Source organism: Emys orbicularis, chromosome 2, assembly GCF_028017835.1.
Source record: "Emys orbicularis isolate rEmyOrb1 chromosome 2, rEmyOrb1.hap1, whole genome shotgun sequence".
Lineage (NCBI taxonomy): Eukaryota > Metazoa > Chordata > Testudines > Emydidae > Emys > Emys orbicularis.
In genome coordinates, this window is record NC_088684.1 from 195,177,871 (window position 1) to 195,203,257 (window position 25,387).

Genomic DNA, 25,387 nt, shown 5'->3' on the forward strand with positions numbered 1-25,387 from the left:
TGCAGGACGCGCCGTCCACGGGGTGCAGTAGATCCCGCCTCTGCCACCAGTTGTCACGGAGTGTGGGGGGGACTCAGGGCCCTGCACCCCCGGCTCCCTGCGATTCACCATGACTCTCAGCCGGCCAGTAAAGCAGAAGGTTTATTTGGACAACGGGAATACAGTCCGAGACAGGTCTTGCAGGCACAGACAACAGGATACCCCTCAGTTAGGTCCATCTTGGGGTCCTCGGGCACCCCAGCCCCCCTCCAGAGGTCAGAGCCCTCCCTGCCTCCAGCCACCTCACCAGCCAGCTTCCCCCCGACTCTCCTTCAGCGACCCCTCCCACAGCCTTTGTTCAGTTTCCCGGGCAAAGGTGTCACCTCGCCCCAGCCCCCTCCTGGGTTCTCATGTTACAGGCTCAGGTATTTCCCTTCAGTCATTCTCCCATCCCCCAATGGAGACCATCCCAGCCACACTCCCCTGTCAGCACTTACAGATCACAGTAAGAACAGTCCCAGTTCGTCACAGTCACAAGTAAATACAAGGTGGAACAGATTGTTTAGCATAAGTAGTCAACACATATTCTCAGAGACCATTCAAGGTGAAGTGGCCCATTAACACCTTCCAATCATAGGACATGAAAAAATAAGTTAGTGGGTTACAGGTTGTTGTAATAAGCCCTCAATCCACTTTATTAAGACCATGATTTTTAGTGTCTAGCAAAGTTATGAATTTAAGTTCCTAGGCTCGTCTTTTGAAGGTGTTGTGCAGGTTGCCTTTGAGGACAAGGACTCAGAGGTCAGATATGAAGTGACGGTTTTGTGAAAAGTGTTTGCCCATCGATGATGGGGTGTTTCTGTCTTTTGTCATTTTTCCTGTGAGTTAATTCAAGAGTATGGTGTGTGATAGACCCAGACCAGTTGGGAACAGCAGAGTAGCAGAAGGGAGATATACTGGCCACTGGATAAGTAGTTTTCTGTTCCCTGAGTGACCAGAGCAGGGGCTGCTCCAGGCTAATAGACCACCTGACTACAATTAACCTGCTAAGAGTCAGGTGAGGCAGTTAAGCACCTGACTCTAATTAAGGCCCCTCTGATGCTATAAAAGGGCTCACTCCAGTCAAGCCAGGGGGAGCCAAGGGAGAGGAAGTGAGTGTGAGGAGCTGGGAGCAAGAGGCACAAGGAGCTGAGAGTGAGAGGGTGTGCTGCTGGAGGACTGAGGAGCACAAGCGTTATCAGACATCAGGAGGAAGGTCTGATGGTGAGGACAAAGAAGGTATTGGGAGAAGGCCATGGGGAAGTAGCCCAGGGAGTTGTAGCTGTCATGCAGCTGTTACAGGAGACACTATAGACAGCTGCAGTCCACAGGGCCCTGGGCTGGAACCTGGAGTAGAGGGCGGGCCCGGGTTCCCCCCATACCTCCCAACTCCTGATCAAACACAGGAGGAATTGACCTGGACTATAGCTTCTACCAGAGGGGAAGGTCTCTGGACTGTTTCCTGACCCACAGGGTGGATCTGTGAAGCGAGCAAATCCGCCAATAAGCGCAGGACCCACCAAGGTAGAGGAGGAACTTTGTCACAGGTGATAGTCTGGTTTCACCCACATAGTTGTTGTTGGGGCACTTAGTGAACTGGACAAGGTACGCCACATGTGTAGGACCCATGGATCTTAAAAGGTGTGTTATGGGGGGTATTGATCATCATAGTGTGTTGTGCAGATATGTCAGCTGGTTTTGCATCTGTTGTTCTGGCAGGGTCTGGTGCCACTTTGAGTTGAAGTGGGGGTTGAGGAAAGATTTCTTTCAGGATGTGGTCCTGGGACCCACATGGCTACAACAATACTGCAACCAACAATATTAATTGTATATACTTCTAGGTTTTTTAACCAACCTGGTTTAAAGGGGCAGTGAAGGCAACTATACAAAAAGTTAAAAACAATAACAAATAGAAGAAAGGAGAAGTTAATAGTTGTAAATATAAATCAGAAGCTGTAAGGAAAATTGATAAGGGAAGCAAAGGGACACGAGGAGAAATCTAAGGCCAGCAGAGTTAAGGACAATAAGAATGAGGTTTTTATAGTATATTAAGCAGATAAAGAATCCTATCTATGGTATTGGTCCATTACCAATTGGAAATGGTAGAATTAGCAATCATCATCAGCTAAACCTCAATAAAAGGATGATGTCTGCCTGGGGGGAAAAGTCACTGATCAGACTTAAGATGGCTGAGGAATCTAATTCATGCTTTACAGGTTTTTCCACATATGTGACAGGTTCATCTATAATAATGCAGAAAAGGCAGAAGTTTTCAATAAATACTTTTGTTCTGCATTGGGGAAAATATAGATGATGTAGTCATATAATATAACACTATTTTCATTCCACTAGTATCTCCAGAAGATATTAAACACCAACTACTAAAGTTAGAATTTTTTAAATCAGCAGGTCTGAATAACTTGCACCCAAGAGTTTTAAAGGACCTGGCTGAGGACCCCACTGGACCATTAATGTTGATTTTCAATAAGTCTTGGAACACTGGGAGACTGGAAGAAAGCTAATGTTGAGCCAATAGGTAAAAAGGATAAATGGGATGATCCAGGTAATTATAAGTCTGTTAGTCTGACATTGATCCTGAGAAAGATAATGGTGCAGCTGATACGGGACTTAATTAATAAAGAATTAAAGGGGGGTAATATAATTAATGCCAAACAACATGGGTTTATGGAAAATAGATCCTGTCAAACTAACTTGATATCTTTTTATGTTGGATTACAAGTTTGGCTGATAAAGGTAATAGTGCTGATGTAATATTCTTAGACTTCTGTAAGGTGTTTGAGTTAGTACTGCTCAACATTTTTATTAAAAAATTAGAAGAATATAACATTTTAAAAAAGGGATTTTTGAAAGCAGCAGATCCTCAGCTGATGTAAATTGTCATGGCCCAATTGGCTTCAACTGAATTATGATAATTTTCACCAGCTGAGGATTTGCCCTGGTGCATCTTGGCTTAACTTGTAAATGAATCATATATGATGGGAAAATACAAACACCCAGATATTGAACAAAATTCACCCTGCAGCCTTCTGTGCCAGGGGCTGTGCCCAGAGAGAATCATCCCAAGAGGAAAGACAGCAGTGTTTATACCTCTGCCCTCAGTGAGAGTTCTGCCAAGGAAAACAAGCTTTATATCATGACTGGACTCCACAGACACCCGACAGGCAGTGGCTATCCGGTGGATGCCTGAATTAATGCATTTCCTGGGAGCCCTGGAAACATCTCCTCCCCAGGCACCGCAGCCCACTTTCTGAGCTGCACTGGATGTCATAAGGCCAGCCCTCCCTCCAGTACAACCTGGGTTTCAGGCACTTTGCACCACTGTGAATGCCCTTTCTGACCTATTTCTCACCATCCCAGGCTGTGGCCTGGGTTACACCAGCAGCTGAACATAGCCAGTGATTTTACAATGCTTTTCCGAGCCTAATTTTCATTTACCAACAACATTAAGATGTTAAGCTGTAAATGGAGATGAGGCACCTGAAAAGACTGAATCGTAATTTAGCAAAACTCTGCGAAATGGATTAGGCCTACAACCATAAACCTGCAAGATGATAGAGAGAAAACTGGCACAGGATCATGGAAGCGAAAATTGATGACTGATGTTTCTAACACGAGCTCCCATTCAGACAGCCGAGACACAGCTCACTAAAGAGAGTGACCGTTAGGGCTACTCATGAGCACTGTCATTACAAACAGATGTCACTGAGGAGCCAGGGAAAAGTAGCTTGGCCCTCATGTTAAAGAACATCTAACGAGAAGGAATAAGCAGTGGAAGGTATAGGGGGTGGGGGAATCGACAGTAAAACAATCGAGCTTCTGTCTCTCTCACAAATGCTTCCCATTTATTTTAAGGGAGCCGTGGCTTAGTGTTGAGCAGAGTGGCTCAGCTGATCCTAGAGTAAAGCCCTTCTTCACCTTCCCAAAGGAGTTCAAAAGTTGTACATTGTGATCTGGTTTTTCCAACCATGTCATTACACAGCAATAGCTAGACTGGTCTTCAAAGCATCTGCTTGCATCTCAGCTGTACTAGAAAGTGTGTTTAGAACAGCTAGAGGAAAAAAATCTTTCCCAGGCTACTAACAACTGTGTCCTCATGTACTCACTCACAGCTGAGAATTTCAACAGTTTGCTCACGTCTAGGTGCCTGGTTCTAGTCAGGTCAGTAGTAACCAATATTTCATCACTGATCAGCTGTTTGATAGCCTATGTGGGGTCAGTACTGTTCCTACCACACATGTGTTCGCAATCACATCACAGAAACATTAGCAACTGGCATCGTCTGCACCATCAGCAGAGAACAGACCATGAAGGCTAAGTTACCATCTGTAGATCTCTCCAGGTTAGGAGTGGGGCAGCACTGCCAAGGTTGTCCTGCTGCCGTCTACGTTGTACCTGTTCTGCGCCCATACAGAGAACTTCAGCTTTCACAGCTGTCATTCTCACAGAATTCATTTAATTTTTTCTTTAATTAGATTAATTTGAAAATCCAGTTCTTGCTCACCTTAGAGGATAAAGTGCTTTTTAAAATAACTTTTTGTAACATAGATCAAGCTCAGAGTGAGACAGCTCAGTACAACAGCCATGGTGTTCAAAAGTCACTATGATTAAGGGTGTCCAAATTAAGAACTGTTTAAAGGGCCCTGATTTTCAGAAAAAGCTGAGCACACACCCTTTGAAAATCAGACCCAAACTGTCTGAAGTTGGGCACCCAAAAACCGAGGCACCCAAAAATCACTAGTCACTTTGGAAAATCTTGATCAGGGAGATTGTGACTCTAGCTTAGTAGGGAGAGAAAATGGATGATCTCACAAGCATGCAACCTGAAGGGTCTGAAGCAATGAGAAACCTGCCATAGTTCACTAAAAATGAATTAAACTCACCCTTCCTGCAATCAGAACTCTCACCTAAAAGTCCAGGCAACATAGGAAAGCCCACATGCAGGTAGCTTGCTGGAGCTTAAATAGAAACTACCGTCTTCTCAAGTCTTCATAAGAATTCAGAATTTCCTTTACTGGAAAAACCCCAGTGTTTGTACTAAAACCATTTGGTCTGGGCATTCATGTTTACAGTGTAACAATATCAAAAGTCATTGCCCTCAATGTCTAACTAAGAGCTCTTACTTCTGCCTAAACTTTACATTGTTTTGCATGAAAAGTGAACCAGTTTTCCTGAAAAATTTGGGAATCTGGCCCAAATTTGAAGGTTCATAATGAAACCCAAAGCCAAGCTAGTTTCACCTGGCTTCAGTTTCTGTTACAAAAACTTTGCACTACAGTAATTCCTAGTAGCAGGACTAGAATTTCACTAATACCTGAGCTTACTTCCCTTGGATGTGTTCTTGCATTATATTCCAATACAATGATTGATGACTGTAGTAGGCACAGGCATACAGTGAGTGTAACACTCAGAAGTAATATTCAGCATGAGTATGGGTGGGGGGAGGGAGATTGGTGTAAAGTGTCCATTTTATATACAACTGGTTGGAATGCCAGGGCTGTATTTCCATCATCTTTCTCTGCTGAAAGGTTGGCCGCACATTGCACTGGTGAGCAGAGCAAGGTCCTAGCATGGGTTTCGGGTGTTAGGCAAACATGTCAGCAGGGGGTTGCACAAGCCGTGTTACGGTATTCTTACAACAGTTACAATCAAATGTTTCTGTTTGAAACGTCACCCTGGTCTGGGTGTCTAGCACCAACTTCCTCACAGGCCTTTGGAGAGTGGACAACTCTGTGGAAGAGTGAGTAGTGTCTTAGCATTAGAGCTGGGAATCAAAAAGCCAAAGATTTGATTGAAAATTGAATTTTCCATCACAGAAGCAACTAAAAATGACACTAATGGTTCAGTTGATTGTTATGATTAGCAGCAGCTAAAAGGAGCACCATAGAGGAGTATGGCACTTTACAAAAACATATGAGGTCACAGGGCCTGATGGTAGCTTCAACTTTGGGCCCAATACATCACTAGCCTGCAAATTATTTACAAGAGTGCAAAGTCCCCACCCTGAAGAATTTACACTATGAGGCCTCAGTCCTGGAAGTTGTTCTGAGGAAGCAGAAACCATTGCATGCATGGTGCAACACTCGACGTCTAGGGGGGTTCACTGTGTGGATATCATTGAAGGATTTGAGACTAAATTAAGATGAAAGCAACAGAGGTAAGGGGGAGAGGGGCAAAGGTACCCAGTGGGCCATTTACCTGCCTATATGCCTGACATTTGTGCATACATTTGGTATTTGCACTGAAAAATAGGTAGGTACAAGTGAATGTGTGCCACTGCATCCATCTCAGCTTTGAAAAACTGGGCCTGTACTAAGTTCCTGTCTGCTAAATAAGGTAAGAAAATATATCTGGTGCATGGATGTGGAGGAGGAGAGGTGGTTATGAGGCAGCCTACCCTCAAAGAGAAAATTAATATGAAACGTCCTTATTTTTGACATGTATAAAGGTTACAGTACTGGGAGGAAAAATGACATTATCAGAACAAAAAGGTTGCCTCCCACCTCCAATAATTTTAATAACCCAAATTATAAGTGCCTGTGCATGGTTCAGAAAGTCATCTTTTGTTCTCATTGGTACTAATTGTCCATTATATGTTTGTCCTTTATGAGAGGAGCAGGCTATTGAAAAATAGAAAAGAGAGAGAGAACAATCATAATGTACTGTGAAAGCAGCAAAGGAAATGAGGCAAATGAAGCTCAGAGATCTGGGCAATGGAAGGAACACAACACAAAGGAAGGAAGTAGGAAACAAACAAGCCATAATAAATATAGCGCATGAAAGAAATATCGCAGGCACAATTTAAAATAGTTTTGGACGGGGGGGGGGGGAATCCTATATTAGAGAGGGAACAGGGACAAACGGGAAAAGGTTAAATAAATCTGTAAGGGCAGGTATAGTGAGCGTGTGCCATAGAGGAGGTCCCCTCACCCCTGCTGTACACTGCCCCTACTACAACACTGCATCCAAGCTAGACAGCAGCTTCGGTTCTGGGGGGTTACTCCCAGCACAGGTTCAGAGGCTGCTCAGAGGAGCACTCACAGCTGGGAGGTAATGAGAAGTATGTAAGCTGACTCTCCTTAGGGTCAGCACTTTAAAGAGGGATCAAGTATTTCCCACAGTGAGTGGTTTGTGCTCACTAGAAGTGGGAGGTTGGAGGGAACTGGGCCATATCCCCAATCTGCTTTGTATTTTTCTAATAGATATTATTATTATTATTATTATTATCATCTTCTTTATAGTTCTTTCATTGGTAGTGTTCAAAATGCTTTACAAAGCAGGTCAGCATCATTTATCCCCGTTTTACAGACAGGGAAACTGAGGCACAGAGGGGGAAGTGAGTTAGCATTAATTGTTTGTAGGCCACATGAAAAGAATGCAGCCAGAAATGATGTTACCAGTTTACTATTTTGGCTAATCCAAAATCTAGAAAGAAAGAAAACCTATGAAGAATTTAGTGGAGATCCATGTTTGAATGAAAAACCATTTTGCTTTGACCCTTGCCCTACTACCTGGCCCTTTTATTTACTTCCCCCAATCAATTTTTGTTCCTGTAGAGGTGGTATGAAAAACAAGTAGTTCCAAATATTAAAATACATCACTTAGTAACAGTGTAAGGCAGTGCTATATTATGTCGGAGTCTGAAATATCATTGTCTGGTTTTTGAATTGGTAAGGGAATTTAGGCAGGTTAACAACCCTGGGCACTGGCATTCTCCTTCCACAGAGCCAGTAAAGCAGAAGATGGAGTAATTCAAACTTATTCATCCATCGGTGCACCTCAACATGGAATACTACTAATGTTACTAGTCGCTCAAGTCTCCCTGTCAGTTCAGAACTTCCCAACCCTTTCTGAGACTGCCAAGAAGCCTGCCAATTATTCTGAAATCTTACTTCAACTGTGTCAGAAACACTGTCCTCCCACTTGTTTGTAAAGCACTTAACTTACTGCTGGCAATATATAAATACTTGACAATTTCTGAATAACCAATATGTATTCCCAAAAGTCTCTGAGATAGATTTTCTGCTTCTTTACTTACTGGGTACATCTGCCCTGCAATAAAAGACCTTTGGCACAGACACAGCAGGCCAGATGAGCTGACTCGGGGTCACAGGGCTTTGTCTGCAGGGCTAAAAATTACAGTATAGATGTTCAGGCTCAGGCTGGATCCCAGGTTCTGAAACCCCACAAGGGAAGTGGGTTTTAAAGCCCAGGCTCCAGTCTGAGCCTGAATGTCAACATTGCAATTTTTAGCCCTGCAGCCCAAGCCCCAGACTCTGAGACTCAGTGCCACAGGTTTTTTATTGCAGTGTAGACTTACCCACTGTTAGACCACTGCATGGATGCCAAATTTATATCCATGAATGCGGATATCCACAGATATAAAGCAGATATCCGAGGAGCTGCAGGGCTCCACTGAGAATGGCAGTGGTGAAAGCAGCCACACGTCCGGCTGCTGCTCGCAGGAGCCAGCACCCCACGCGCGCAGGCAGGTCCTCTGGTGTGGCTGTACTGTTCCGAACCCCGCCCACTGGGGTGGGCACCAGGCTCAGCAGCAGCTGTCCCTGGTCACGCTAGTCCAGGAGTGTGCAAGCCGCTGAGCCTGGTGCCAACCTGACTGGGCGGAATTGGGGACGGTACAGTAACACTAGAGGAGCTGCCTGCGTGGGGTGCTGGCTCCTGCGAGCGGTGACCAGACGTGCGGCTGCTTTCGCTGTTGCCATTCCCGGTAGAGCCCTGCAGCTCCTCGGCTACCCGCTTTATATCCGCGGGTATCCGCATCTGCAGATATAAATTTGGTGTCCGTGCAGGGCTCTACCCACTGTTACTGTTCCAAGCAGAGACTTTCAAAGGTGACTAGTAAGTTATAGACACAAAATTTCTATTTTATCATGGGAGCTGTGCATCTAAATCCCCTACTCAGCAACAAAAACTTAACCAGAGATGTTAAATTATGATTCCATCATAAATTTTCTCTTATTCAAATTTAGATGAAGTAATTCTTACAGAAAGAAATATAACGTGACAGTCTTCACAACAACTAATCTGTAGCTGGCAGAGAAACTAATTATTTAGTTTCATTTGCATGAAGTAAACTCACTTCACGTTCTTAAATGGTGACACAAACAATTATACAGATTAGTTCTCAAGTAGATTTTTCCCCTCCTGGGAACCATAGCTCAAATCCTTCCCAGAGGAACACTGTTCCAAACAGAAAAAAAAATCCCTTTGTTTCAAAAGTATAACTGAGCTGGTGGAATCAGGAACTGCTTTTGGCTGACTCCCAGCACCACATGCAGGGGGTCTATGGTGCACTCTCCAAAGAGGTCTGCATCTATTCAAGTCTAGCAGTGCAGAATTGCAGAGAATTAAGCTAATCAAAAGATGACCCAGTGTAAACCTGTTAAAAGGCAAGCAGAAGAGCTTTTCAAACACTCCTAAATCGCTAATTATTGAATTCACGTCTGTGTACAGGCCCCTTCATGCTACACAAGAATCACACATTAAGGGTGTAAAATGGTATGGAGAGCCTTACACAAGCTCTTTGCACTGGGATGAATTTTTCCTTAGCAGAAAATATGTGTATGCACTTTAAAAATACAGATAATTATAATTTCAAATAAAATGGGAGGGGGGAATTATTTCCTCCTTTGCTTACCACACAAGACCGGAGACCAATGATCCGTGTTTCCCATACAACATAATGGGCCTGATCCTACGCCCACTGATGTTACCTTGACATTCCCTGCAGCTGTCTATGGAGCGCTGTAATTTGCAAGTGGTTTTGTTGCGAGAGAAACATTAAATCTTAAACTTAGATCTTGGCTCATCATAAGCTGTTCAATTCAACTTTAAGGGCCATACTGGTGTTTCTCTCGATGTTCATGTGTTGCCTTGAACAATAGAGTCCTGGTCCTGATTGGGATCTTTAAGTGCCACTGGACTACAAACACTCTACTCTGATTCTTGAGTGCACATGCACCTTATGGAAAAGTTCTGTAGAATTTAAGTAAAATGAGGACATTCCTATAGGCTTTTTGGACCATTCTATGGAAAATTCTATTCCAGCTACAGAATTTTAAAGGACAGTTTAAAAAACTGTAGAAAGAGATTTTTTTTTCTATTCAATTATATGGGTTTTTAGTGTAGCTTCTATAGAACTCTATTGGTTTCATCCCTATTATATTCTGCACAATTTCTCAATAGAGTACGTTTAATTTTTAGAACATAACATAAGAATGGCATACTGGGTCAGACCAAAGGTCCATCTAGCCTAGTATCTTGACTTCTGACAGTGGCCAATGCCAGGTGCCCCAGAGGGAATGAACAGAACAGGTAATCATCAAGTGATCCATGCCCTGTTGCCCATTCCCAGCTTCTGGCAAACAGAGGCTAGGGACCATCCCTGTCCATCCAGTTTTACACCAAAACTGTTCTTTAATAAATTCATTTCTGTAAGAGACCTTTATTTTTAGAATGGCTCTGCTAATTTATAAAATATAGTTTGACAAAAACATCAAAAAGTCACTGGATAGTTACATTTTCTGGCAATCTTAATAACCTTCCTTTACCAGTTAAATTTTCGGTTTTGTTTTTGTGACTGGAGCACTAAAAGTGGATTATTTTAAGTGCTACTCCTTTAACCACTTCAGCGCTGTCTAACATGGAGAGGCATTTTGCCCTATGTGCTCCCATATCTACATGGTAAATCTTTTCATGGGCCTTTATAGCGCACCAATCAGTGCAATATCCAGGTGCTAAAATCCTCAGTGAGCTGTTAATAGGCTGACCAGATAGCAAGTGTCAAAAATCAGGACAGGAGGTGGGGGGTAATAGGTGCCTATGTGAGAAAAAGACCCAAAAATCGGGACTGTCCCTGTAAAATCGGGATATCTGGTCATCCTAGCTGTTAACAGCAAGTGCACTGCAGGTTGCCATGTCCTGCTATGGTAGATGCCGGCAGCAAAAGGGTTAAGTGGGCAATATTGTTATACTAGGACAATACCAATAAAGGGGGGAAAGCCAAGGGTTTGAAAAGACACCATAATATTTTGGATATTTTATTTTCCAAGCATTTGAACTTATACATCTTCATCACACCCTTGTGAAGTATTGTTTTTGTTATTCCCATTTTACAAGCAGGGAAACAAAGGCAGAGTATGTTAAGTGATTTACACAAGACCACAGAGGGAAGTCAGTATCAGGTTTGGGATAATGCATTCCTAACATCCAGTTCTGTGCCAGGACAACTAGATCACAGCTCCCTCTGTCTCAAAGAAACAGTTTCTGTCCAAATGAAGTGTGTTATAGTTATGAACATCTCTATCTAAAAGGTGTATGTGAGATGTGGCTGTGCAACATATGGTTAAGGTACGTGCAAAAAAAAAAAAAAAAGAGGTAACAGCTGAAGCAGAGTACAAAAAATATCAGCTATCTAAATTATTCCTATAGAGGTACTGCCTTCAGTCCACTGATTGCAATGTAAGATGATCATGGGAGTCTAGGATGGTATATGACCCTTAGCCTACCAATCTACAATGTACCACATGATTACCAGGAAGCAAATATTTTTAGCATGTGTGATGCTACATAGTCTTTAGCCAAAGAAGCATGAAAAGACTAAAGCAAAGGTGATGTGGCATAAAGTTTACTTATAATAAGGAAATATAAAGGTCAGCCCAATACTGGCTTAATTCGACATCTATTCACCTGTGAAGGGCAAGTACAGTATGAGTCCCTCAAGGCAAATAAGGACTTTAGTCACAGGAACTGCATGGGACAGCCAAATGAGCTTATATTTTTTTAAGCCTTGGAAGGGGAAGTGACCCACGTAAGTTTCACACACGAGGGTCACAGCACACTCCCTCCTGAGGAAGTGTTTATAGCACGGGATACTTAAAGACGTTTAAAACTTCTTTTTCCCCTGAGAAGCAGACATTTTAAAGCAAGATCCTGATATCACAGGAGATCAGGGAAATGTTTTTTCCTTGCAACAAGATTACCACCCTAATTACCTTGCCCACCCCCAGGTTTATGTGTGCTCTTCTTGCAGCCTGTTCATGCTAACCAGTAACAGGTTAAATGTACTAATGTTGATGTAATTTCATCAAAGTCAATTTTCCAGTAAAGTCCATATGTACCATAAGGGAATAATTGTGCCTGAGGTTCTTTAAACTGCCCAAGCTTTTTTTTTTTTTTTTTAAATAAGGAGATATATCTATCTCATAGAACTGAAAGGGACCCTGAAAAGTCATTGGGTCCAGCCCCCTGCCTTCACTAGCAGGACCAAGTACTGATTTTGCCCCAGATCCCTAAGTGGCCCTCTCAAGGATTGAACTTGCAACCCTCCATTTAAGCAGGCCAACACTCAAACCACTGAGCTATTCCTTCCTTCCTCCCTCCCTGAATTCTAGGTTGTCAGGTCACATATGAGCACATAAGACTTTTTATGACAGAACAGTACTTTCACCATGGCAGTCACAAAGTAGCAACAAGATCCCAGACCTTGGCACATATTGTTATTTATATAGCATCATATGGTAGGTATGCATAGCACTCAATACATAAATAAAATAATAGGTCCCTGCCCCGAGGGAAGAGCTCTGTGTAAGCTCAAAAGCTTGTCTCTCTCACCAACAGAAGCTGGTGCAATAAAAGATATTATCTCACCCACCTTGTCTCTCTAACATACTAAAGTGACATGGGGGGGCAGAGGGGGGTTGCAACAATTCACGTTTGCACAAAAAAGAACCCAAGTATATGAAATGACTTGAGCCCAAATGACAGAGCCCAGTTCCGTTACACTGGTGTTACTCATTAGCTTCAGTGGAATTTACACGTGTCCAGCTGAGGGCAGAACTGGGGCTAATGGAATTGAGTTTTCTCCAGGAAGGGAAAGTTGTGATGGTTCTTTTTAGAGGAGGCAAATGTTTGAAGATCTGTATTTTCTTTGATCTTCATGTTTTACAAAATACCACTAGTCCATTTAAAAAATTTCAGTGGTGAAGACAACACTTCAGGACGAAGAAACATTAGGTGGAGGGTTAATCCTGTCACTTTTTTTCTCTACCCACCTCCTTATCTTCATGCATAAGAACTACACTGCAGATTTATTACAGATATGACTGAAAACAATAAAACCAAGGCCATTCACAGTTAAGTGTTCCATAAACATCTTCTAGAACTTAAGTTATACCTACAGGAACAAGATGACTTAGTCTGTGTTTCACCTTTAAACTGTGGCTTTCTTTGCTTTTGACAATTTACCTTTCTGCTGTATTTTATCTCAACATGTTATTAAGAAAAAATCAGAAGGAAGGTAACATGTACAACACATCCCAGCCCAAGCGCAAAGAGACGTTCTATGTGGAGATGATCTGCAGCCACACTGGAAACTGTGGGAAACAAGGGCTGTATTAGGGGTATGCCAATGAACACGCATGGGAAACGAAAAAATAAAACAATATATGGGAAAACAAGAAACTCAGTTCTTCCCCTGGATCCCTGGAAGTAATCCAAACTCAGTGAAAGTGCACAAAAGTCCCTAATGCCTTATATTCAAGCACCTAAAAAGCAGGCTGGAAAACAGAAGTGAGTCTGCTCTCAAGGACAGGCTTTGAGATGGATTCTCCTTTGAGCTCAAGGGTAATGATCCCTTGATCCAAAGCAGTATCATCAAGCACCATAATAACTACACAGCAATTTCATTTTATACACTATCCAAACCATCTTCAAACATGTTTTTTTCCTCAAACTCTCATAGGACACTAGTGTAGATTAAATAGTTAAAATGCCTACAAAATCTCTGATTTTAAAAGAAGCTTTGTGTCTGGTTGTACAGGAACAATATACTTTTGTATAGAAGTCAGAAATCAAAAGCAAAAGTATGTTTTGTTTTTCAAAAAAAGCATCAGAACTAATTGTGTACCTATGTTATTCCCGCCTAGGCTTAGAACTTCTATTTTACAGCTGGGGCACAGATAATAGGGTTGGAACCGATTGCTTATTTTAAGGTAGCCAAACTCCCTGCATTGTTGCAGGAGACTTTTCATAATTCTTTATCGACAGCACTAATAGCATGCGCTTTACTCTAGCCTTGACTGCTTGAGAAAGGATTAATCCATAAACTCTCTGGTCACTTGATTGAATGCAAAGAAGTTTCAGCTTGGCAAATACGATTTAAAATGGAAGTGTTGACACAGTCTGAGCCAGGTGTTTATTATCTCTCTTCACAATGCAAGATATGTTTGGTACAAATGCTATAATTAAGGCTGCAAATGAGTATCTGTAATCTCCGCGCTTTCACTTGCCCCAAAGCGTTCTTCTTGGACTGACATTTTCTATGCTTGATCTCAGACAAAAGGCGATTTTTTTGGTGAAAGTTTGAAGGAAGCCCTTTTAGCCATTGCTGAGTTATATGAAGCTGGAGAAGAAGAAGCAGGGGCACGTCTCCATCCCCCTCCCCCCCCCCCCCCCCCCGCAAATAAATCAACCATTTTTCCTATACAGAACTAAAAATGGCTGAACTTTGAAAGCATATAGCGGCTCAGATTTTAAGGCCAGAAAGGACCATTATGATCGTTTAGTCTGACCTCCTGCATAACACAGGCCATAGAACCTCACCCAGTAATTCCTGCATCAAGCCCATTACAGCTGTCTGAGCTAGAGTAGATCTTTTAGAAAAACATCCGGTCTTGACTTAAAAACTGCAAGTGGTGGAATAACCACCCCATCCCCAGCGAAGTGTTCATTCTGGAGCACGCCCCCGAGTTTTAAAGATATTTAGCTGTTGCTCTGCTCTGCATTGCAATGCCTAATTGACTTGGAACCGAAGTCTTTTTTTTCAAAGGCATCTTAAGCACTTAGGAGCATAAAGCTAATTGACTTTCAATGACACTTAGACACCTCAGTGCTTAAATCACTTTTGAAAGTGAGACTTAGGGCCCAATTTTAAAGGTATTTAGTTAGACACCTAACTCTCATTTATTTCAATAGGACTTAGGCACCTAAATAGCTTTAAAACTCTGGGCACGAGTTTCCTAAGTCAGTTATGCACTGAAAGACTGAGTGGAGCCAAACCTACAAATCTGGGCCTATGTCTACAAACAAGTTTTAAAAACAAATTGGTTTGGTGATAAAGTACAAAGCGGTTGGGTGGAAAAACAAACCCACATCTAAGCTTGCTCAGTAGGCAACAGCTAAGATCTTAAGCAAAAGACCCAAACTCTTTTACAACATCCCAGTCCTGCGTCAGAGCCAGAAGGGCACCACACAACAGGAGTTGGGCACCTGATGCCCTTAGACCACTTTGGAAATCCCAGCCTTAAAAAGGTAACGTTATTGATTAAGCACAGGAATGTTCTTCCACTCTTAAAATCAATCAAATGCAAACATCAAAAAACTACATTCATATGACATTCAAATCACTGAACTAAGATAAAGAAAGCCAGGAAATTCAAATGTTTTAAGGGGCCTGATTCTCCTCTCACATCACTTACATGTTGGTGTAACTGCATTGGCTTTGATAGAACTATTTCTGATTTACACTGATGTAGGTGAAGGAGAATCAGACCCGAGGTTCCTCCAGCAATATTCACTCGCCCCATTGCTCATTAGGGAGTATTCTGTTTTCACACTGTGGGAACATGTACCACTAGTGAGATGCATGCCAGTCAGGTGGGATGCAGGTTGGTTTATCAGAATAAAAATCCCTTCTAGGTCTGCTGATCAAAATGAAGTTGGGATGCCAGGTGGCTTTGAATATTCAGTGTGGTACATTAGGTCTTAAGTTTAACAATAATAATTCCTAACTCTTATATCACACTTTCCATCAGTAGATCTCAAAGCTCTTCACAGTCTTTAATGTCTTTATCCTCGCACCACCCTGTGAGGTAGATAAGTACTACTGTTCCCATTTTACAGACACCGAGAGACTAAGACCCAGATCCTGAAAAATATTTAGACTCCTAACTCCCATTGCAATCAGTTGAAGTTAGGAGCCTAAATACCTTTGTGGATCTGGGCCTAAGTGATTTGCCAAAGGTCACACAAAGTCTATGGCATAAATGGGAGTTTGAGAATTCCTGTTTTATGGTATATATTTAACAACACTATATTAGGCTGCTCATTTAACAGTAAAACAAGAATAGGTGAGGTTACGCATGTGCCATGTGACAGTTAATGTTGCTGTAGGAATTTTAACTTCTATTTCCCAGTTTGTTTTTTATAACTGTGTAAGCCTAATGCTGCATTAATATTAAGGATGCAGTTATATGAATGCACATTTATGCTATTAAATGCAGTAATCTATTAACACAATATAGGGAACATCTGGCCACATCTCTCCTGTGACATGAAGAGCTCTGTTAGCAGCAAAATTGGGGTGGTTCTACTGTTCAGGGAGTGGGGCAGGGGCCCACGCTGGGGTTGCTCTCTCTGTGTGCTAACCAGACACCCTGCTCCTCAGAAGCTCCCTGTGCACTGCCAAGCAGCAGAGATTTGGTGATACGGCTGAGACACTACCTAGATCAAACGGCCATTTCCCTGCCCCAGCTCAGGGCAGGTTGTAGATGCTGCAAATACTACTTCAGCCTTCAGAATGTAGGACTGGCCGTGGAGCAGCAAACTCCTGTTGCTGCACTGCCCGCTCAGGGGAATTTCTTCCTCCCAGCCTTCGAAAAACTCCCTAGTGCACAACTCTGCCACTCAGACAGACAGCAGCAGACAGAATTGGGGCTGTGTATGTGCAGGCATGTCAACAACTTCGCTGGTCTTGCTCTCTTGTGCCCAATCCTATAAAGACTTAGCCAAAGATTTTAAAGTCTGAAGGATCAGGGACGTTGTCCATGCTCCTTTTGGTGCTTTGCTTGCCCTTAGACCATGCCAGGAGAATTTCTGGAGGGCTTGTCTGCATAGGTGCTGGAATTAGGGGTGCTGCTACAGCCCCTGGCTTGAAGTAGTAATAACAATCCATGGTTTCCTCCTTCAGCACCCCCGTTATAAAAATTGTTCCAGCAACACTGCTTGTCAGCTGATCCAACGGTTCTCAATATGCTCAGACCAGCAACTTGGCTATTAATCCCCTTTCCCCAGTCACCGCTTCTCCAGAACTGAAAACAGGTGGGCAACACACTGAGAACACAATACCCTTTACTTTAAGATAAAGTAGAGAAAATACAGAAAATAAAAGGATAGATCCTTAAACATGTAGCCCTCAACAGACAAGAGGATGCAAAAAAAAAAAAAAAAAAGTCACAGAGCATTTGGCAAACATAGCTCTGAATTCCCATCAGAAATGAAGGCCATTACTAAGTGACACCAATGAGATAAGGTCATGCTGTTCTCAAGACAGAGGCTGTCTTCCTCTCTAGCCATTGAACCATTTGTAATAGCTCACACACTTTTGACATTCACTTCAGTGAAGAACAATCTTCTCCCCAGTACTTTCTGGATTAGTTTCAGGGAAGACATTAAGTTAAGATATTATCTTAGAGCAGTCCTGTAAAGTTTTAGGAAACCTTTTGTTGGCTCACATTAACATTTCCTATTGACTCAGAGAAATGTAGGGCTGGAAGGGACCTTGAGAGGTCTTCTAGTCCAGCCCCCTGTGCTGAGGCAGGACCAAGTATACTTAAGACCATCCCTGAGAGGTGTTTGTCCAACCTGCTCTTAACAACCTCCAGTGATGGGAATTCCACAGCTTTCCTTAGAAGCCTATTCCAGAGCTTAACTACCCTGTTAGTTAAAAAGTTTTTCCTAATATCTAACCTAAATCTCCCTTGCTGCACGTTAAGCCAATTACTTCTTGTCCTACCTTCAATGGACATAGAGAACAACTGATCACCATTCTCTTTGTAACAGCATGCAGGGCCGGCGCTTCCACTAGGCGACCCTAGGCGGTCGCCTAGGGCGGCAGGATTTGGGGGGCGGCATTTTGCCGCCCTCAGCGGAAATTCGGCGGCGGGGTGTCCTTCTGCTCCGGGTCTTCGGCGGAAATTCGGCGGCGGGTCCTTCACTCGCTCCGGGACCCGCCGCCGAAGTGCCCCGAAGACGCGGAGCGGAAGGACCCCCCCGCCGCCAAATGCTCAGAGGAGGAGCACTGCCGCCTAGGGCAGCAAAAACCCTGGCGCCGCTCCTGACAGCGCATAACATATTTGAAAACTGTTATCAGGTTTCCCTTAGGGTATATTTACACTGCAATTAAAAGCCTGCAGTTGGTCCATGCCAGCTGACGTGGGCTCACAGGGCTCAGGCTGAGGGGCAGCTTAATTGCAGTGTAGATTTGCAGACTTGGGCTGGAGTCAGGCTCTAGGACACTGTGAGATGAGAGGATCACAGATCTCAGGCTCCAGCCCAAGCCTGCAAATCTACACTGCAATGAAACAGTCGCAGACCCGAGCCAACTGGCATAGGCCAGCCATGGGTATCTAATTGCAGTGTAGACATACCTTCAGTCTTCTTTTCTCAAGATTAAACATGCCCAGGTTTTTCAACCTTTCCTCGTAGATCAGGTTTTCTGAACCTTTTATCATTTTTGTTGCTCTCCTCTGGACTCTCTCCAATTTCTCCACATACTTCCTAAATTGTGGTGCTCGAACTGGACACAGTACTCCAGCTGAGGCTTCACCAGTGCTGAGTAGAGAGGGACAATTACCTCCCGTGTCTTACATACAACATTCCTGTTAATACACCTCAGAATGATATAAGCCTTTTTCACAATTGCATCACATTGTTGACTCATACTCAGTGTGGGGTTCACTATAACCTCAGAGCCTTTCCAACAGTACTACCAACTAGCCAGTTATCCCCCATTTGTAGTTGTGCATTTGATTTTTCCTTCCAAAGTGTGGTACTTTGCACTTGTCTTTATTGAATTTCATCTTGTTGATTTCAGATCAATTCTCCAACTTGTCAAGGTCATTTTGAATTCAAATCCAGTCCTCCAAAGTGCCTGCAACTCCTCCCAGCTTGGTGTCGTCTGTAAATTTTATAAGCATACTCTCCATTCCATTATCCAAGTCATTAATGAAAATATTGAAGATCATCAGACCCCTACAGGGCCCCGCTAGATTCATCCCTCAGTTTGACAGTGATCCATTGATAACTACACTTTGAATATGGCCTTTCAACCAGATTTGCAACCACCTTTTATTAATTTCATCTAGACCACATTTTCCTAGTTTATTTATGAGAATGTGATGAGTATGTCAAAGGCCATACTAAAATCAAGATCTCTACCTCATTCCCACCTCTTTTCTGGGGCTAGTCACATAGCTTTCTTAGGGCTGGCCTACATATAAATTTGCACGAAAATAACAACCTTTTTATTTCAGTGCAAGTCTGTATGGACACTCTTATTTCAAAATTAAATTGTATTTTGGAATAAGTGTCCTATTTCAATTTTGTTTTTTATTGAAATAGGACTCTTATTTTTAAATCAGAAAGTGTCCACACACAGACTTCCACCAAAGGTGTGAATTAAGATTGGTGTCATTATTACAGTGGAAATGTGTATGTGGACAACCACTATGGGGGAAGGTAGTTTGCTACAAGAGAGAGATGTGAGAAGTAAACAAAGCCACAGGTTGATGACAAATGGTATTTGGCAAGTGACGTTTTTCATTGATCCCTTTGCGCAATTTCTTTTTTTTTTTTTTTTTTTTTTCCTTTTTTTGGTGGAAGTAGGTGGAATTTCATTTGCTTGCAATTAGGGCAACCAGTGAATAAGCTCTGTAATCAGCACTGAGGTGGTGGAAAAACAGCGTCTCAAACAAATAACAATTTGACAGCGCAATAAAGAAATATGGCTTAAAAAGCAGAACCACCACACCTAGTGCACTTTTTACTGAGGACATGCTGTCCTACACCAGGAACTCGTCCACAATAATATCCTTATAAAATTGCGTGTGTGTGTTTGTATATATACAACATACTTTTTTTTTTAAATCAAACACTACGAGACAATTTCATTCCCATGTAAAAAAAAAAACGAGTCAGAGGCAAGTGCTACTCTCACTTAAACTGGTGTAAATCAGGAGTAACTCCACTGAATTCAGTGGAATTGCATCAGTGGAATGGGATCAGAATCAGTCTGCCAATTTGTGTGTGTCCGTCTATCTCCTATCTTTAATCTGGAATGTACCTCTAATCTTGTAGGTGTCATTCTTCTTGACTTCTGGGACCAGCGTGCTTTTGCTTGAATATTTGATGCTCTCTGCTGCCACCCACAGCACATGCATGTACATTTCAGAAGATCTCTCTCTTATGAACACAGTACATTTTTTCCAGTCACCTTAACTGTACCGAGTATGAGTCTGTACACTGGGGTCTGGGCAGACCTTAGAAATCTTCAGGTTATGGGGGGAGGGGAAGAGGGGGCGAAGGAAGATGGAAACTGTGAAGTATGGTGGAGTTGTGCCAGGATCTAACAGCAACTTGGAAGCACAGGCTGCATCAGAATTTGTCTGCTTTGCTTCAAAAGTGATAGCAATAGAGTTCGTTGATTATATTTCCTGTTGATTGCTGTTTGAAAACATGCAGGATCCCTAACAAATGAGAGCAGCGCTTTGGCAGAGTAGTGTATTGCTAAGCTGGTCTGGTCTGTTTCAAAATGAGATGTTCTCATTTTAAGAGTACACACAGACTCGTACTTATGTCTGACTGACTGACACCTTGATCTATTGTATTCAATGTCGTTCCCACGCTGATTTTCACTCCCTTCATCCCAACCCTTTCAGCCACAAAACAGTGGACTAGATTCATCACTAAGATGATAGGGAAGTTTTTTTCAAATTTAATCAATTTTTTTTAAATCATTCATGCGTTTCTCTTTCTCACTAGAATCCAATCTTACATGGAGTTGAACTTGAGGGCATTCTGTATTTACAAAAGGCACGCAAGTACCTTCCAGGATCGGGTCCTTCTTATACAGCTCTAGTGATAATTAGCAGTGTGGAGGTGTAGTCCAGAGCATAAGATACAAGAGTGGGAGCCTGGAGCCATATTCAGTTTCCAGATCTGACATTGATTTGCTGGGCAACTCTGGCAAAATACTTCGCTTCTCTGTGCTACAGTTCCCCAGCTGTAAAATACAGTGGTAATGATACTTTACAACTTTGTAGAATGTTTTGAGATCTGGGCATTAAAAGTGCTAACGATCATGATAGTTATCACATTTCTACTTTAACATGTTTTGCTGAGACAGATGCTTGTACAATTAAAAAAATATGAAGTTTCAATATAAATGATAACTTCTTACACTTATATAGCATCTTTCATCCTTACCTATAGACACAGCACTACTAATAAGCAGCCATCTTTACAGGATGGAGGGGGGAATGTTTGAAAAAGGATGCCAGAACAATTACTCTTGTAAAATATGCTACTGGACTCTTAAATGGCTGTGCACTCAAATCCCTGCTCCACCACTGACTCCCTGTGTGACATTGGGCAAGTCACTTAGCTTCTCTGTTCCCCATCTGTAAAAAAATGGGGATAATAGCATTTCCCTACCTCACAGGGATGTTGTGATGAAAATACATTAATGACTGTGAGGCACTCATATACTATGGTAATGGGTGCCATGTAAATTACCTAAGATAAATAGATGTGCAGAACAGGCTCTCAAAATATATACTTTGAGTAATTCAACGGGAGCATTGACTGATCAACCATAACAACATCTGACCGAAAGAGAAAAGGCACAAGGGTCAGTGTTTAAACTGGATCATACGGAAATAAAAACAAGGAGGAACAACGATGGTTCAAAGTGTTCAATTAAAGTCAATATCCCTGGGGAATCACTGATGCTAGGAATCATGTTTGTATTATTTGCCATCAGAAGAATCAGCGCAAACTGTAGTTGGCTTACACTTACTACACTTATTGAGTATTATTTATAATAGTCAGATTCCACATTGTGAATTTTTTAGTAATCATAAAAAGTTGGTTTTAAATCAGGGAATTAGTTTGATTCCATTTACATCTTTGTTGTTCATGCAAAATCTATCCCTTCGCTTTTCATCAAAAGCAATCCATTGTCAGTTGTAGACCACCATAAAAATCAGTTCTTCAGTAAAATTCAGTTAGGTGAGCAACTGGCCTAGGCAAGAAACTCTAGTCTGGGGGACTGACCTGTTAGTGTCTCTGGTGAGAGCTGTGTGTAATTGTTGGAGGTACAGGAAGAGTAGTCCTCAGTCCGTTCATTCTCTGGGAATAAATCCTTAGTAAACATGTTTCACTTGTGAGAGTCATGACAAAATCTAACACTGGAAGTTTCTCCTACTCAAAATTTACTGATTATTTCCCTATGTTCAGCAGTAAAGAAATCAACCATTAGGTGTCAGGAAAGTTTGTATTCTGAAATGCATTTTAAATGGAAATGTACAAAACATTTGACTGCATAAGGTAGGTTTCAAACAATGTTGAGAGAAAAATCCACCAAAATGGACATTTTACTTTTTTTTAAAAGCAAAAAATGTTACTAGAGGCCCATCGTTTCTGAAAATTGTCAGAACCAGATGTTCCTCTTATTTACAGGCCTTTTCATGTAAAGATCTCTATCTTCTGGTCTCAAGTTTTTATCTCCTATAAAGTACATGGAATACCCTTCTAAATACTCTGGGCCTGATTCTCTTCTCACATCTGTGTAAATCAAGAGTAACTCCACTGTCATCACCTGAGTTAGACTGGTGTAAATAAGATCAGAATAAGATTCTGTCGGTAACTTTGGATTTGACTATAAGGTTTTAAATCCTGAATTCCTAAAGACAGCTACAAGGGGGGAAAATGAAATATCAATGATTAACAACATAGTGTAAACTGAAGTTAAAGAATGTGAAAAATCTGAAAGGTATCTGCACAGCTACAAGTAACTGTTTGAGCAAATCCTAAATAGAATCATCCAGCCTCCGGACCAGGAAAATTCCCTGCTTCCCAAAGAGGGGGAGGGAGCCCACACTAAAGCTGGTGTGAAAAGGATGAATATAATTCAGAAGTTAGTCAATTCATTCTTCCTGGAAAGTGAGCGTCTATAGTAATGTATGTCTTGACTCATCTCCTGGCAAAATTGGCTTGCGGGATGTTGGGCTGGTGGTCAAAACTTAAGTTATCAATCTTACAGCTCTCATTCAAGGAAAATGACCACTGTGCCTGAGTGAGGACTTCGGGAATTGGCCAAATCTATACGCAGCCAGCTATCATGTCAAAGATGATTATTTTGAACTATTTTACAGAAAAATGTGCTACCTTAGTTAATATCACTGCAAGAAGAAAGGGGGGGGAAAGCCATACAGTTCCTGTGTACACGATCAAGCTAACCCCAATTCAGTTCTCAACGCTTTTCAGGATTTGGCATCTTATTTTTACATTTATTCACTCTTGTTCTCTGGGTCTTACAGCAGCCATCTGCTGCATGGCTGAGAAGGAGGTGGTTCTGTGCCTGTCACAGCATCATCAACACCCTGGGTGAAATGTACACATCTCTCACACTGTAACTAATTGATAAGGCGTGTGTGGGGAAACAAGGAGAGGGCTGGAGACAGCTTCTCCTTTCTCACCAGGACACTATCAGAGGTCTGTTCCCAGTGCTTGATATCATAGGAAGAGATTCCTTCTGCTCTTAGAAAAATCCTCTTCCCAAACAGATGATCTATTCTTTTATAACCCAAGTTGCCTTTCCCTAGTCTTTATTTTTAATATACAGCTCCAGCAAATGAGGTGAAAATCAGACTTCAGCTAGTATAGTCTCACAAAAATGCCTTTGACACTAAAAAGCCACTAACCTTACAAAATACAACCCAGCACATCTTCCTCGAGGACAGCCACAAACTCATTAATGCCTTAGAGAAGGGCTTCTTTTCAGATTCCCTTACTCAGACTGTTACCGAATAATTTAAGTGAGGTGGGAATTATGGAGGGGGAGGTTGTGTATGATTGTTTTCTCTCTGGCATGTAATAACCCCTTATGAAATCACCTTTCTGGAAGGGCTCTGCTTCTCCAGCAGAATCAGGACTTGTAGAAAGGGTTTACATTTTCACATTTACATTCAGCTAAAGATGCCTGGCAAAAATCTATTCCTTTTATCTTGTAAGGGAAACCCACAAACCAGTACCTTAAAACACTTTTGTTGCTGGGGTAATATAATAAATGCTTTAAGTTATTTAAGACAAAACACCTTCCTAGAACAGCAAAGACTCATACATGCTAGTAAGTGAGGCGTGCTAATAACTTCTCCAGGTGCTTTTTACTGACCATTTGCCCGAGATGTTCTGAGCATCATCTTGCAAGCCAGCTACTTACCCCACAACACGAAAAGGAAAAGTTGCACTAGCCAGAAAGCATGCGTCTCCATCCCGCAGTAGGAGCAACCAGGACTCAGAGCCTCTGGGGGAAAGCGCCCGCATGGGGAGGAAAGAGGGCGGCAGGTCTGCAGCCACCAGCAAACACACCTCGGATCAACCACACGCTCTCCCCTCAGGAAACCCCTCTTCATTCCTTTGCATCAAAGCAGAAGCAGCGACAACTGGGGGTGGGCGGGCGTGCAAGCTTTCCCCCAGCTCCACTCCTCCTCCCCGTCCCTACCCTGAGATGCGATCATCAGCCTCTCAGCAGCACCAATCAACTCCAACTTCCATTTCCCATTTTTGCCCACCCCCGCTCCCCCGCCTTGTTTCTTCCTCCCCCTTTCTCCGGCTCGCCTTTGGACTGGGAGGAAGGAGGAGGATGTTGTTGTGGCTATTCTGGGATCCTCCAGGGCAGCCGATGGGAAGTTTCGTGCAGCTGGAGGTTGCTGAGAAGGAGGAGAAAGGGGGAGGCCCACAACGGAGGCGTCTGCCCGCACAGCTGTCTAGGGCGAGCGTGAAATTGACCAGCAGGGAGCTAGCTGTGTGTGTGCTTGTCTCTCCCTGTGTTATCCGAGCCTCTTGAGCGCCTCGGTGTCTTTGTGTGGCTCCTTGGGTGATCATCCGCAGCGTGCCTATGTGCCTGTCTGCTGAGTGCCTGCCTTTGTGTCTGTGGGTCTGACGCTGGCCGGCAGGGGGCTGAGGCAGAGGCAGCAGGGGCTGTTGCAGGTCAGGAGGGGGGAGGGGGGCAGAAGGCACATGTGCTTTGCAGCCTTCTCCTCCCCTCCCCCCAGCACTCACCTGGAGGAGACACCTAGGGGGCTTCCGGTCCGGTGGGAGACAGGAATCTCTGCAGTGGACCTCACTCACCTTAGCAGCTGCTGGGGCTTCGGTCAGTGAGTGTTTGACCCCGTGATTCCCCATAGGTTTGTAATATTGGGTTGGTTTTGTGGTTTTCGGTGGTGTTGCTGTTTGAGGGTGAGTTTGTGCCTGCCTGTGTCTGTTTCAAAAC

The 25,387-nt window shown here is 42.8% G+C and overlaps 1 protein-coding gene across 1 annotated transcript in view; it reads right to left on the bottom strand.

Annotated features, from left to right (window-relative positions):
* RAMP3 (receptor activity modifying protein 3) overlaps positions 1-24,527 on the bottom strand; it is a 104,196-nt gene extending 79,669 nt beyond the window's left edge. The window contains exon 1 of the mRNA XM_065397606.1: positions 24,335-24,527. Coding sequence (XP_065253678.1) covers positions 24,335-24,527 — 193 coding nt within the window. The remainder of the gene's footprint in view (positions 1-24,334) is intronic.
* Between the last annotated feature and the right edge of the window lie 860 nt (positions 24,528-25,387).